The 13,927-nt window shown below is 52.7% G+C and overlaps 4 protein-coding genes across 4 annotated transcripts; 1 reads left to right on the top strand and 3 right to left on the bottom strand.

The window, feature by feature from the left end:
• Window positions 1–91: 91 nt before the first annotated feature.
• BDP81DRAFT_336684 (copper amine oxidase) lies at window positions 92–2,337 on the bottom strand (the record flags this gene model as incomplete). Its single annotated transcript, XM_060585938.1, has 4 exons — window positions 92–477; window positions 557–1,037; window positions 1,105–1,995; window positions 2,050–2,337. The coding sequence occupies 4 exons, from the start codon at window positions 2,335–2,337 to the stop codon at window positions 92–94; spliced, it is 2,046 nt and encodes a 681-aa protein (XP_060437468.1).
• Window positions 2,338–4,427: 2,090 nt separating this feature from the next.
• Window positions 4,428–5,402, top strand: BDP81DRAFT_336653 (beta-lactamase-like protein; the record flags this gene model as incomplete). Its single annotated transcript, XM_060585935.1, has 1 exon — window positions 4,428–5,402. One exon carries the CDS (start codon window positions 4,428–4,430, stop codon window positions 5,400–5,402), a length of 975 nt encoding a protein of 324 aa, XP_060437467.1.
• Window positions 5,403–5,668: 266 nt separating this feature from the next.
• On the bottom strand, window positions 5,669–7,156 carry BDP81DRAFT_336672 (uncharacterized protein; the record flags this gene model as incomplete). Its single annotated transcript, XM_060585936.1, has 1 exon — window positions 5,669–7,156. One exon carries the CDS (start codon window positions 7,154–7,156, stop codon window positions 5,669–5,671), a length of 1,488 nt encoding a protein of 495 aa, XP_060437466.1.
• Window positions 7,157–11,598: 4,442 nt separating this feature from the next.
• Window positions 11,599–13,479, bottom strand: BDP81DRAFT_513134 (uncharacterized protein; the record flags this gene model as incomplete). The annotated part of the gene is made up of 3 exons (XM_060595813.1): window positions 13,001–13,479; window positions 12,104–12,699; window positions 11,599–12,033 (listed from the first exon to the last, which is right to left on the bottom strand). Coding segments are annotated over exons 1-3 (1,131 nt in total), but the record flags the coding sequence as incomplete, so codon positions are not given.
• Window positions 13,480–13,927: the final 448 nt, after the last annotated feature.

Below are 13,927 nucleotides of genomic sequence, written 5' to 3'. Positions count from 1 at the left end.
CATTACCCTTCATAAAATTACGTACATATATATTGACGCCGTCTAGCAGTTAATGGAATACACTTCCCCCTCCCTTCATCCTCAAGTAACCTCACAATTTACTCTTGCTAGGCGCACAGCACGACTCGCCAGCACCCCCGGTAAAAGCAAGCTTGCTCACGCCATCCGCCGCCTCCAGCGCGCCCTTGCCGGCAGCAACCTGGCTCGGGGTGCTGCAGTAGCTGGGCGGGACGTCCATGACGGGGTTGTTGGCGAAGAAGTTGCGCGGCCGCAGAAGCAAGGTGATGGGCTCCACGGGCATGATGGGGAAGTCCTCGGGCGCGGGGATATGGGTGACGCCAAAGGTGTGCCAGAGGACAATATCTTCCTGCTCGATGGACTCTGTGCCGTCGCCGATCCATTCTGGGATGCCGGAGGAGGGCTCGCCTGAGGTTTGGGGGACGTGGCGGCCTGCGGGCCAGAGTTCGTCATCGCGGTCTGTTGGGGGTTTGGTTAGTTATCTATTCACCGAGGGGGGAGGGGGGAAGAGGAGAAAAGAAGAGGGAAGGGGACTTACACTTTGTGACGTGCACAGCGTGCCTCGCGAAACCAGCGCGCTTCCAGACCAACGAACCCTCCTTGGGCAACAACCCTGGAACCTCCCTACTGACGAGCTTGTAACTCGCCGGCTTCCCGCTATACGGATGAATCTTATCCGTATTCGCAATCTCCCACGTGCGGCTGGTAGACCCGTCATAATCGGTCCTCGACTTGCCCGTGGTATCGAGCTTAGTCTTCTTCGTGTAAAAGGCGTTTCCGTAAAAGTTCTCAGGGGACCCGACAGGGGCGTCGGAGGCGACGGCGTCGACGACGAATACTGTGTTGCGGGGGCCGTCAATGTTTGCGTCGACGCGCAGGCAGAAGAGGTGTTGGTGGTTGTGGGCGTTGACGCCGGGGTAGACTTGGGTGCCCCAGCCTTTTGTGTCTTCGCCTGGGTTAAGGGAGTAGGTGTTAAGGATGCCGGTGAGTTTGATTTCGGGTTGGATTGTGCCGTCTTGCTGGTGGGGTGTTAGTTTGCGTTTCTGGGACGGAGAGTAATGAATGTCAAAGGGGGAGGGGGCCTACGTGGAAGATCCATTGGATTGCGTATTCGTAGTTTGCGGCGGTGAAGATTTGCTGGATAATGAGCTTGCGGCCGCGGGTGACAATGACAGAGTCGTCGCGGAAGTCGGTGTGCTTGAACAGGATCCCGCTGTCCTCCTCGTGAATGCAGATTGCGTTCTTGATGGTCCGCACGCCGCCGTTGCGGGTGGGGAACTCGGCGTCGAGGTAGTGGATCTCGCCCTTGCAGTCGCAGCCGAGCGAGAGGCTGTTTGTCATGTATCCGGCGCCGTACTCGCCCAGATCAAAGGCGTGCTTGCGCTGGTGAGGGTGCTCCGGGTTGCCGTAGGGCACGACCATCTCGGCCAAGGACAAGCGGTAAAAGATGGGGCGGACGTTGCCTTTGTCGTTGTAGGTGATGTTGCTGAGGACGATGCCCTCGCGGTAGTTGAAGCCGATGTGGAAGTTCCAGTTCTGCCAGGAAATCTGGCGGCCTTGCATCTGGAAGGAGACGCCCTGGGGTTGGGTGATGTTGATGGGCTTGAGGCCGGTGCGGTAGCCGCTGGATTGCTTCTGTACGGCGGCGGGGGTGTAGTCTACGGGGGCGGCCTTGCTGAGCGGGCGGCGGACGGTGGGGATGTCGATGGCGATGATGGACTGCTTGTCGGCGTCGTAGATGGGGCAGAAGTCGAGGGGGTACTGGTACTGGCAGGTGTCCGGGTCCGGGCGGTAGTACATGAGGGCTTGCTGGAGGCGGATTGTGTTGCCGTGGCGCTCGTCGTAGCCGATTGTCCAGGGGTCGCAGTAGACTTTGTGCATGTCTGATTTGGGGATGCCGGAGATTTCGCACTGCTCGATGACTTTTGGGTCGGTGCGGCAGATGTGTTCGACGATTTGCAGCTCTTCCATTGTGATCTGGCGGTGTTAGTCTCGGTAGGTCCTGAGAAAGGCAGAGCGGAGGGGACTGACGATGGGCTGCACGCCTTGCATGAGCTCCCACTTGGTGATGGCGCCCGAGGCGAGGTCAACGAGGCCGTCGTAGACCTTGCCGCCCTTTGCGATGACGACGACGTCGGCGATGCGGGCGGGGAGGGGTGTTGTCGAGGGCGAGGCGAGCCATGTTGTCAATTCGGCCTTGCGGGGTTCGTGGAGGGAGACGACGTTGAAGAAGACTTCGCCGTGGGTCTTTGTGACGGCGGCGATGGCCTTTTCAATCTCTGCGGAAGAGAGGGGATCTAGAGGGTGCGGCGGTGCCATGGTGAATGTCTCTGTGGTGTGAGGGTTCTCTGCGTGTGGTATCAGGTCTCCTTGTCACATAGAGGTGTTGCGAGAGGTCAATGGCGGTAGTGGAGGGTATCGAAATAAATACAATTGAGGGATGTCGAGCTCTAGATAAAGCTACAGCTTATATCTCCAAATGGATCAAGGGGATCCCCAGAGTGAGGCCCCTCACCCCTCTTCTTCCGACTAGGAGCGCGCAGATAGGCGCGCTCTCTCGTTCTCATCCGATGCGCGACTCATCCCTCCAAGGCCAGCCGGATCAGGCAATGCAAGCCCATTGAGACCTGGGGGTTTCTCGGGGGGCCGTTCAGACGACGAACGAGGTGCACCGTACCTTGCACAACCGATGCGGCGCGTCATGCCAATTGGCAAAAGGCGCTGTAAGCCGTTTCGATTCGATAAGTCAAGCCATTGGACAAGGTGGAGAACTTCTCTCGGAACTGGTTTGATAAGAGCTTTAGCCTCTTAGTATCCCGGAATTGAGGTACAGAATGCAAGGTGTAAGTTGTAAGGCGTGGTCAACGTTTCGTCTCGTTGACCCGATAAGGACGCTCGCACACAGAGTGTGCATTAGCTGCGAAATTTCGACGGTTCGTCCTCAGGGTCTCGAAAGACTTCAAGGAACTCCAGGTTAGCTCAAGCGCGGAGGGCATGGAGGAAGCGTCGGGTTGGTCTTGGGAGCTTACCAACTTGCAATTGTGATGCAGAAGAGACATGGAGGGGAGAGACACACACGAGAAAGTGGGGGGGAAGGATGAGACGAGGGGCTGGATGGGGAAACCCTAGACGATAAGCTCTGGCCCTCCAACCTCCGGGTGTCCTTATCAGAGGTGGACCCTCCAAGACCCACTCTCCGGGGCCGGAGGTGTCGGTTTGGACGGCTGTTTAGGTGGGGCCCTCCTCGGAACCCAAGGCGCTGCCAGGTTTGGGCGAGCGGTGACTGTTCTGGCCACTCAGCGAACGCCGGGTAAAATCGCCTAATCGGGTCTAGCTGTGCATTCTGACCACTCAGGATGAGGCTGTGAGTTGTCGTCGATGAATGCTTTACCTAAGGCAACCTCTGTAACTCACCCATCTCACCGTCACCGATAGGACTAAACCGTTTCCTGCCCAAAAGTGCGATGCTGCGAAGGTGCGAAAGTGCGAGTCACTATTAGACTTTGTAGTCTTGGATTAGATCCGATCCCTACGGCATGACCTCTAGCTCTTTTGAAGCCTTTGGTGATGGGGTTACGTACAAACCATGCAGCATCGGTGTTATCTCGCACATGTGAGTTGAACCGTGGTCTGTGCCCTGCGGCGGGATGCTATGTGCCGTGCAGCCACGCGATGGACGCAACAATTCAGGCACACTGCAGCGCGGTATTGAACCCTGTATCAATGTCAGTGGGCATTACTCGGTACCTTAGGATTCGTGACGGACGTGACCAGTTGTAACGAAGCCGAGAATGCAGACGACGATGGAGACAGGTGTCGTCACAATGTCCGAAATATCGGAGTTAAAGAGTGCTAGTGATGACGTCAGCAAAATTTCTGCCACCGCTGCACCAAATGCTTCACTGCGACTTCGACGATTGATTTCGTCCGCGTTGAATTGGCTATCTTTAGCCACGTTGTCAGGCATATCATTTGGTGGAAGTTGGACCCCTGCCCACTCACCAGCCTCAGTACGTCCGCACTCGCTTGGTCAACTTCCTAGTCGACGTTGAGGCTCTGGTCATCCAACTGAGCCACCAGACACCACGGAGTCATCGTCAAATTCAAGAGTCATCGGCCTCGGTGGATCTCTCGAGCAACACAGTGTGTTGACGAAGCGCACAAGTCATTGCAAAGGCTCTTTTCAGGATACTCACCTTGTTTCTATTCGCATGATCAACAGTTTGCTGCACAAATTACCAGCAGGATATTTTAGTCTTCGGAACCTCAAAAGCATTCTACCGTCAAGCAACTCGGCACATACCCCGGATCTTCCCCGGGCCCAGATTTCCCCGGCCCCGGTCAAGACGCCGCCTTCCTCAACTCCCCCAGCCCACCCAGCCAAGACATCACTCGCACCAGACATTACAATGGCTACCTTCGCAACCCCTCTACTGCAATCAAGCCGGTCCGAGATTCTCGAATGGCGCTTCCCCAAACCCTACCACCAATACGTTCTGACCGGCAAGTCTAGAGCAGCATGGCACACCTCTTTCGTCATCCCCCAACTCAACCTTCTCCTCGACGCAGGCCTCGTCGTAAACAACCTACGGCCGAAGCACATATTCATTACCCATGGCCACTCAGACCATTGCCTCCTCGCCCCGGCCTTCACCAAACGCGAAGACCCGCCAGACATCGTTTGTCCCGTCGAGATGAAGAAGGCCTTTGACGACTTTTGCCTCGCAAAGACCCTCCTCAACCGCGGCGGTTTAACAACCAGCAGCGACGCCGAAGCTGTGGGTCTCAAGGTCGACGGCAAGGGCACCGACGAGGATGGCAGGACGGAAGGGGAGAGGGCCTTCCTCGGCACGCACGTTACAACGGCCGTCAAACACGGCGACGTGGTGCCGCTGCGACGGCTAAAGGGCATGGATGCCCTCGTATTCCAGTGCGACCACAACGTCCCCGCCGTGGGCTACGTCTTCCGGACCACGACGCACAAGCTCAAGGCCGAGTTTACCTCCCTCCCCGGCCCGGAGCTCAAGCGCCTGCGGCAATCGGGCGTGGGGCTGACGGCGCCGGTGACGACGCCTGTATTTGCGTTCCTTGGCGATACGACGGCGTCGACGCTGGCTGCTGAGCCGGAGTGGTTGGCGCAGGGGATACCGGTGGTGATTACCGAGTGCAGTTTCTTGTATGATGAGCATGATGCGCAGGCGGAGAAGACGAAGCATACCAAGTGGAAGGATTTGGACAAGGTCGTGCGCAAGTGGCCCAAGACGACATTCATCCTAACGCATTTCAGTATGCGGTACAGTAATAAGGATGTCGTTGCGTTCTTCAACGGGTTAGAGGATCCGCCGAAGAACATTGTGGTTTGGGCCGATGGGCAGCCGGAGTAAAGGGGTTAAATAGATGGGGACAGCATTGATAGAGGTCAGTCATCTAGATCAAGCAAGAGTTGATTATATTTTAGATGGGTAGACGCAAAAGATCTTAGAGCACTCACAGACCAGCGGTTCTTTCATGTCATGAGACTCTGTCAGATTCCCACAGGCAACGCTAATATGACTAGACACAATCACTCAACCTTCACGGAGCGCTTTTTCAGCTAGTCCCGATATCTCATCCATCTCAGTCAACTGAACCGGGCTACACAATCCCACAATCACTGCACCTTCATCCCAGCAAACACATCACTCGTCATAGCCGTCCACAAATCCATTAGATAATTCTTCCTCGGCGCCCACCGCCCCGACCCAGCCTTGGGGAACACCTTTGCCGCATTCCGCACATACGTAGACTGGAGCGGTATCATAGGAAGCGGCTTCATATCCGGATCCTCAAGCGAAGGCGTGACCGACCGGAGCTTCTTCTTCTCCATCCCGCGCCACAACCTCACCAAATACGAGCTCGTCGCCTCCGCGCCGAGCGTCCACGAGGCGTTTGCATACCCAAAGACGTAAGCCAAGTTGGGCAAGTCCTGGAGCATACAGCCCTTGAAGGCGAATTGCTTGTTGGGGTCGACGCGGCGGCCGTCTACGGAGATAGCGATGGAGCCTGCGAAGCGGATTCTGAGGCCGGTGGCTGTGACGATGATGTCTGGGCGGAGAACTCGTCCCGACGTCAATACGATGCCGGAGCTCGTCACCTCTTCAATGGTATCCGTCACGATATCTGCCTTGCCAGACCGCAGGGCCTGGTAGAAATCCGCGTTCGGACACAAGCAGAGGCGCTGTTCCCAGGGTTTGTACCGCGGCTTGAAATGCGGATCGAGCGGGATATTTGGCGGCAACTGCTTCTGCGCCGCACCGAGCAGGAACCGTTTCGCGGAGGCGGGGAACCACCGGCAGTAGTAATACAAGTAACACGACAACATGAAATACTGAACTCTAAGAATCCGACTCGAGACGGCTTTCGGGAGGATGGAGAGCATGAAGCTCTGAAGACCGCCTTTACGGGATGGCATACCGATGATGTAAGTCGGACTACGCTGCAACATCGTCACGCGCGCGGCGTCGGTGGCGATGTTGGGAAGCAGCGTCACGGCCGTGGCGCCGCTGCCGATGATGACGACGTTCTTGTTGCTGTAATCTAGGTCCTTGGGCCAGAACTGCGGGTGGATGACTTGGCCTTCGAAGGTGTCGATGCCTGGGATCACGGCTGCGAGGGGGCGTTCGTAGTCGTAGTATCCCGTGCCGAGGACCACGAACCGCGCGCCAATCGTCTTGGTGTTTTGCTTCTCCCCTTCACCTGGAGCCGTCGCCTTGAGGATCCATCTGCACGTCGCCGAGTTCCAGTCCGCGGAGGCGACTTGGTGGTTGTATTTTATGTGCCTGTCGATGCCGTGCGCCTGCGCCGATTCTTCGAGGTAGGCGCGGATTTCGGGGCCGCCTGCAAGGGGGTCCTGGCCCTTCCATGGGTTCCAGGAGAAACCAAAGGTGTAGATGTCTGAATCGGAGCGGATGCCAGGGTATTGGAAGAGGTCCCATGTTCCGCCCATTCGGGGCCGGCCTTCGAGTATGGCGTAGCTTGCATTTTTGGGGCCGTGAGCTTGGAGGTAGTATGCCGTGTTGATGCCCGAGATGCCGGAGCCGATGATGACATAGTCGTAGATCTCGTCTACTTTTAAGTCCGAGGGTTGAGTTGACGCCATTTTCACGATGTTGTCAGTAGGTACGGTACGTATACGGTTGTGATGAACAAGAGGCGTTCTTCTGCGTAGTTGCACATGGGGCTCATCCGCTTTTTGTATGATTCATGGTAAGGAGTGTTTACTACACGAAAAGCATAATCACCTCGCAACATCCAAACCAACCAATGTCCGACCGTGGCGAGGACCCTACGCTCAGATTTCCCAATCCAGGGTCGCAGAAACGCAGAGTTGCCGAGGCCTGCGAGATGGGATGAAACCTAGAAACCCGCATCCAATGTGTTTCTCTACTTGTTTTACCAAGCAACTCGTCACACCAACGGGGGAAAAAAGGGAAGGCAGAGCTCGGGGTATCGGTGTGTTCGTTCGGCTCCGTTCCCTGTGGAGAACCCGGGGTTGCTGCATACTCTTTCAAAAGACTATGATTCATACATGTAGTTGGTGGTGAGGGGTATGGGCCAAGAGGAGCACCGCATAGTCCCGCCTTACACAACTGAATTGTCAAATTTGTGGGTTTAGTTGCCATTTTTACGCTATGCGTGACTTCAGCTTTCTTTCCTACGGGCGTCCGCGGATGCGGAGAAAATGTCATAATGTATCGAGGAGAACCTCCACGCATTGACCTAGGTAGCTCTTAAGTCGCCTCGGCTGTTGATCTTCCATTAGACGCGGTCATGAGATCGGATGAAGAGATTGGGGACGAGACGGACCCGGAGAACGACACCCCCGATGGAGCAAGGTGGACGCAGCTTTCCGAATGCGAGTTGCGGTTTTCGTGCATGTGTGGGGCCTCCGTTGGACTTATAATCTCCCCGATCGGCTCCAGGCCGTAGTAATTAACCCCTGAGTCGATCACATTCCTCCCGCCCCCGCCTCCGCCCCCGCCTCCGCCCCCGCGTCTTCGCTTGACATCTGGCACTCGTATAGAGTTCAGGCGTGTTGGAGTGCAGCCGATCCCATGGGGAAAGCTCACTCCTAGTGAGAAGTAAAGGAACGTTAACATCGGTATGCACTTGGACGTGGTCTAGTTTCTTCCTAGCTTGTACCCGCTCGCCCGCGTCCAAACGGCATTTGACAGCCTTCTGACAGGCTTCCCAGTTTATGGTTGTTCTCAAGACGAAGATTGAATTATGCCATGAGTGAGGCAAACTCTCAATCCTTTAGCAAGCCATCTCCCTGAGTTGAGTCGGACTTTCGGACTGAAGGGGTCATGATAGAGGGTGCCCATAACATCGCCACCGAGTTGGCGATTAATCATCCTCTTTTTTGCGAAGGATTGCGTTCTAGGGGCAGTAATTGACAGAGACGTTATGACAAGAAGCGAGGTGTTTGTCATAATTACGGCCTGGTCTTCGGTCTCCGTTGCGGACCTGATTCATAAAGATACTTCCGTAGCGGACTCTTTGACCTGAATGTAAGAGCTAGGAGAGTAACTTATTCTACAACCATAGTAGGAAAGCAAATAGGGACGGATCTTCGGGAGATCTTCGACAGACCGTTGCGTCCTCAATGTCCGCAGTCCGCAGCCCGAGGCCCACAGGAGCGCACCCGCTCCGATCCCGCCTGTCTCGCCGGCCTATGAGTGGTCAGGGATGTATGACTAAGTTTTGCTCAATAAGATGAGCGTGCATACTTAAATTAAAGGCTGGTATTTCTACCTAATTTGCGGCAAAACTCTTCAGCCTTGCATTCTAAATCAAAGTCAACACTGGATAAGGCCAGAAATACGTATACGAGGGATTCATATCTGGTTTTTGCCCGTCATCATGGCTAGCCGTATCGTTTCTGAATGAGTTGTTTTAACGGATTATATTTTCAGTCTTCAGAACGAAAAGCTCTATTTGATAAAGATAATGGACGACTCTTGCCGTGCATTCTGAAGCGAAGTTGTAAGAACTAAGAAACAGTTTAAGTGTCTAGTAGTAAGGTAAGCAGGGCACCACTTTGAGCTGACAGTGACGAAACCCTCCGACTGAGAGTATACCAAAAGTAAGATCATTGTAAATTATTGTTGTCTGAATGCAACAGACAAGGCCTACAGAGATAGTCGTGAAAGATAGTCAAGAAGACAACCTCCAACCCTAATTCGCCGCCTTTGCCTAACCGTGCCTTTCAGCACTAATTACAAGCCTTGCCTGTGAATAGATTGGTCCCGTGTCGTATTGGTTGTGTTGAATCTGTGCCAAAGCGAGTCTTGATTGTCGACCCAGTACTGTTTCAATCTCTTAATTGAATAATTAGCATGTTTAACAGAATCACCACACGTGAAAGAAGTGTAGTACGAACCTCGAATCCCATTGGAAATCCGCTGATAGGCACCGTCCGATTACTACCGAAGTTGACGTTGATGTCGATGGGGATCTGATCCACCTGCTTGTGGAAAGCAAGCGGTAATCTGAAGGGCTTGCCCGAAATGACCTTGGGTACCTGCAATTCTGTACCTTCGACCTCAAAATAATGAACAGTACCCAGAAGAAGTCGCAATGCTTTCTCGTGTGGCCACAATTGGCAACCGATCCAACCCGTAAGAGAGTAAATTTCGTGTGATTGGGAATCTTTCACCCAGTCCAGCTGGAAGAAGAACATGCTAGCTCGGATCTTATCAGCCAAAACCAGAAGCAAATCATCTTTGTATGATTCGCAAACTGGTATCATGGGGAACAAGGGAGTTTTGTTCTGAGTGATATGTCTTTCACGTGAAATTTGACTTCTTCCGCTGTTCGCTCCATGTGGTTGACGTCACCCACAGCATCTAGGGCTGGCTCCTTATTCTTGAAAGTCACGTTGAGACAGCATGAGATCTGCGTAATACTGGGCCTGTTTCCCAAAATGTACTCTTTACATGCAGCCTCGCCATTGAGAGTGCTGAAAAACGTAATAATGAGTGGCTTCCACCACTGTTTTGGTCGATTGGCGACTTCGTTGGTCAACGGGCGATCTGGTGGATCTTTGGTGTCTCCCGATCCCACAGATAGAATCAGCTCGAAGTCAACCCCTGTGCCCCATAGCACTGTGCACTGGTTAATAGCCACCTGAACGGGGTTATTACGCCTCAGCCCGCCATCATAGCATGCTCCAGAACGATGTAGCATCGGTTTGAAGTACATTGTGGCGGCAGATGTGCATCTAGCACTATCGAATGAGATGTCAGCTGATGGCTCCAATAAGTTTCGAAAGTATCAATGACCTACGCTTCCCATAGTTGCAGGTCCGATTCTAGATAATCATCAGAGCCACCCATGGTGTAGTTTTGGGTTGCTGTCCACAGTTGTCGTCACTGCAACCCTGGTCGAGTTGGAGCGCCCGAACAGTGCGGTTGGCTGTGGCCCAAAGGCTTGTTCAACAGCTTCCTCGAACTTCTTTGTCTTCTACATAGATGAATGCAACATTCGCACAAAGTAGCCCGCATTTTTGACGGTGGTTCCTGGTTTTGATTCAAACCCTTGCTCACAGATAGTCCTGAAGAGGTTGATACATTCCGAGGCAGTACGCTGCTGTACACCAAGCCCCAGGGCAATCATGCCACCTTTATCTGACGTTAGCTGTAGTTCTCATATGGTTGGGGAAAGTTCAAACTATGAGCGATCTTCAGACTTACCAGCACTGGTATCTAGAATGAGATCAAAAAATCGCCCAAGTGGCACATCAAGATCAATATGCCTTTCCAGGCGCTTTAGAAGCGTCAGCTCGACTACGCCGCGAACCCCACCACCGTCAAGAGACAGAACGCGATAGCTTGCCAGAGGCGGACGACTCTGTATTCTGAATGGCCAGATGGACGTATTCGAAGCTTGGCAAATCACACAGCTTTCGTGGGCATGGTTACCTGGATACCGTTGTTCGTCGGACGAAGTGTCGAAGTCTGCCAAGCAGTCTGCGCAGATAATGTGTGAAGATGGCAGAAAGAATTCAGGCTTGCCGTACAGGCACCCAAAATCTGTTTTGGGTCCCACAAAGTCGTTGCTGGTAGTACCGGTTTCCAAATTCCACGCAGGATAGCCTCCAAGTTTTCGGAGGTTTGCAAGGTGGTCCCTATGCTTCGCAGCTGCCTATCGTCGCCAGCTTTCCTGGTTCGTTGGCGATTCAGCATTTATCAACTGTATGGTCGTCCGGAGAACGGTTTTTATCGTGCCAATGAGCCGAGATCGATCGAAGTGGCACGCAAGAAAGGGTCCATCGCCCAAAAGCTTGCCAGTGTTGCTTTGGTGGCCTGCAGCATGTCCGTACTGGGAATTGACGCATTTCTCCCCTGATCCTGAGTCTACGAAGCCACATACGCTGACGATGGTTAAGAAAGCATTCGCAGCTTTTGAACATATCTCTATCATTTCGCCGTTGAGAATGACATTTGGGTGGGGAAGGAGGCCTAAAAGAAGTAACCTTAGAACGAAGAACACTAAGCCAATCTCATAATTATAACTACCGCCAACTAAAAGGTTCTGTGACTTACTACGTCCCTGAGTTCGATAACTGCTCAGCAAGATGCTTGAAGACAAAACTGCAGCAGTAGCCTCCAGTCGCTGTCCCATGTTGTTCTTAAGACAATGCCTGAAAAAGCTCGCAAAGTGATCTTCAAGGCTGGTGGGAATGGACAGTTCTTTCCGGCATTTATCAAAATCGAATGGCTCACGGTTACCCGATGCCAAATGTTCAAAGGCAAAGCGACTCACAAGGCTTAGTTCCCTGACATCGAAACGATTCCATGCCTTCTGCCTCAAGTGCTGAACACGAGCTGAGTCAAGTTGAAGTCTTTTTGAAAGCTTCGAGTATTGCCGTTCCATGATGTCTGTTGTACCCAAAGTCTTGTAACCTTGGAGAGGTATGGAGTGAACGTAAACACTCGAAAAGCTCTTCTCGAAAAGCTCTTCTCGAAAAGCTGTCTCATCGTTGACACTCTGAGTTGCAAGGGCATTGTCAGCCCGATTTCCCGGCACCAACGTTTTCTTGGACTGTACCTACACGAGACGCATGTTCCTGGATGGTGGCATTCCTAGTGATCTCCTTGTCAACAGCAGAGAAGAAGCTGTTAGTCACACAGTCCTGGCTGTCTGATATCCAACTCTCGTCTTCGATAGACGGCCCGTTGAGCACAATGACAAGAGCAGGCAATGCTTGTTGATTTATCGCACTCTGAGCCCCGATCATGGACCAGTCGAGGAGCTTAAGTGCGGAGTCAGCCCAGGCCTTGTGGTTCCTCATAACGAAGCACACTACATCACTAAAGATGTAGAGAAATCGGGGATAAACTTCGTTCACTGCGGTTCTTCTGTCCATCACTCTGCCGTCCCTTGTCTTCACCAGGTAGTGTTTGCCGTGCTCAACCCACTCTTTCTGTTGCTGTGCTGCGATCGGTTCGGTACCGACCATTCCGTCGCAGTCTGCATAGAGAGCTGGGCTTTCGGTGCCGAATGTCTCTGGGTCGAGGTATAGATTGACTTCTCCGGTAGTAGATTGAGTGATCGAGTCACCTGTGCTAGCCGCTGGTACCGGGGCTTCGAGGTTTACTATGGTATCTTGTCTTTTCGATAAGTACATCAATGATAGTACTACAAACAACATCGTCAGCCTCGCTGTCGAGTTGGGGTGTTGACGCAGGGTGGAAGCTCTCAGAGGCCAACTACAGTTAGGGGTAGAATGATGAATTACTGAAATCTGCTCCTCCCTCGACGTGTACTCCCTGCGCTGTATATATATCTGAGCTACTCCTTTGTTGCTTGGACTCCTTACTACCTCTAACTAGCCCCTATCCGGGAGGGCTCTGACACTCGCCTAGAAGCCAGCTGCAGGGAAGTGACAGATTGTGGAAGTGTAGTGCCATATGCAGCTTGTCATACAAGAAACCATTACCAATCGTAGATTTTCCAGCGTTTGTCTCTCCGACGAAAGAGGTTATACTGGGAAACTGCCTTTGAGGGCTGCGTTCACTGAAAGTAGTGGACAGCTTCATGAGGTCGGGGAGTCACTTTGTCTCCACAATAGTGGTTACTGAATTCCCGGTGTAGAGGCCGAACCATTTGGTGAACTCGTCCTCCTTGAAACACTTCGCTCTCAAATCAAAATGACTTAAGTTTAGATGAAGTCCGGAGACTTTGGCCCAGAACCTTTCGGTCTTCCTTGATCCACCCCGGCGATGGGCCTTGTGGCGCATGGATCGTTTGTCGAAGCATGGATCACAGAACGGGATGCCGCAACCGCACATGACGTCCCGAATTCTTTCCTCGCATTTCTCACACAATTCTTCTGGAGAACTCATTGTCAACGAATAGGGGAAAATCGATAAAATAAGTGACACGGCAGAGACAACCCAATCAAATGTGCAAACGAAGAGTGAATGAGTGAGTGAGTTTGTGATGGGATGTGGAAGTCAGCGCTTCCGCAAGTACAAGGCGCCTTGCCAAGTTACCCAAATCAACTAGTCAAAGTGATGCCATCGCCGCCGTCAATTAGTCAATCCTACATCCCTCGATTGACTTGAAATACCTGATTGTTTCACTTCTGGCTAATGAGAGGCCGTAGATCAGCTTAGGCCCCAGTTATTTGGGTATCCCTAGCTACTGAAACATGACGCTATTACTAACCTCACGATAATTTATATATATTTTGATAGTTATGGTTTTACTAACTGCCCTTATAATACTAGTTAAATTATAATCCCTTTGAAACTTTCTGAAGAAGTAGAGGTGATCGCGGCGGTTCGAATGGTATATATAAGCCTGTAATCGGACGCCGTTAGCAGGAGTTATTCATTATCCCATCTTCTACTCATTATTTTCA

This window comes from Colletotrichum phormii (genome assembly GCF_030913505.1).
Source record: "Colletotrichum phormii strain CBS 102054 chromosome Unknown BDP81scaffold_50, whole genome shotgun sequence".
Taxonomy (NCBI): Eukaryota; Fungi; Ascomycota; class Sordariomycetes; order Glomerellales; family Glomerellaceae; genus Colletotrichum; species Colletotrichum phormii.
This window is presented reverse-complemented; position numbering and strand designations above follow the sequence as displayed.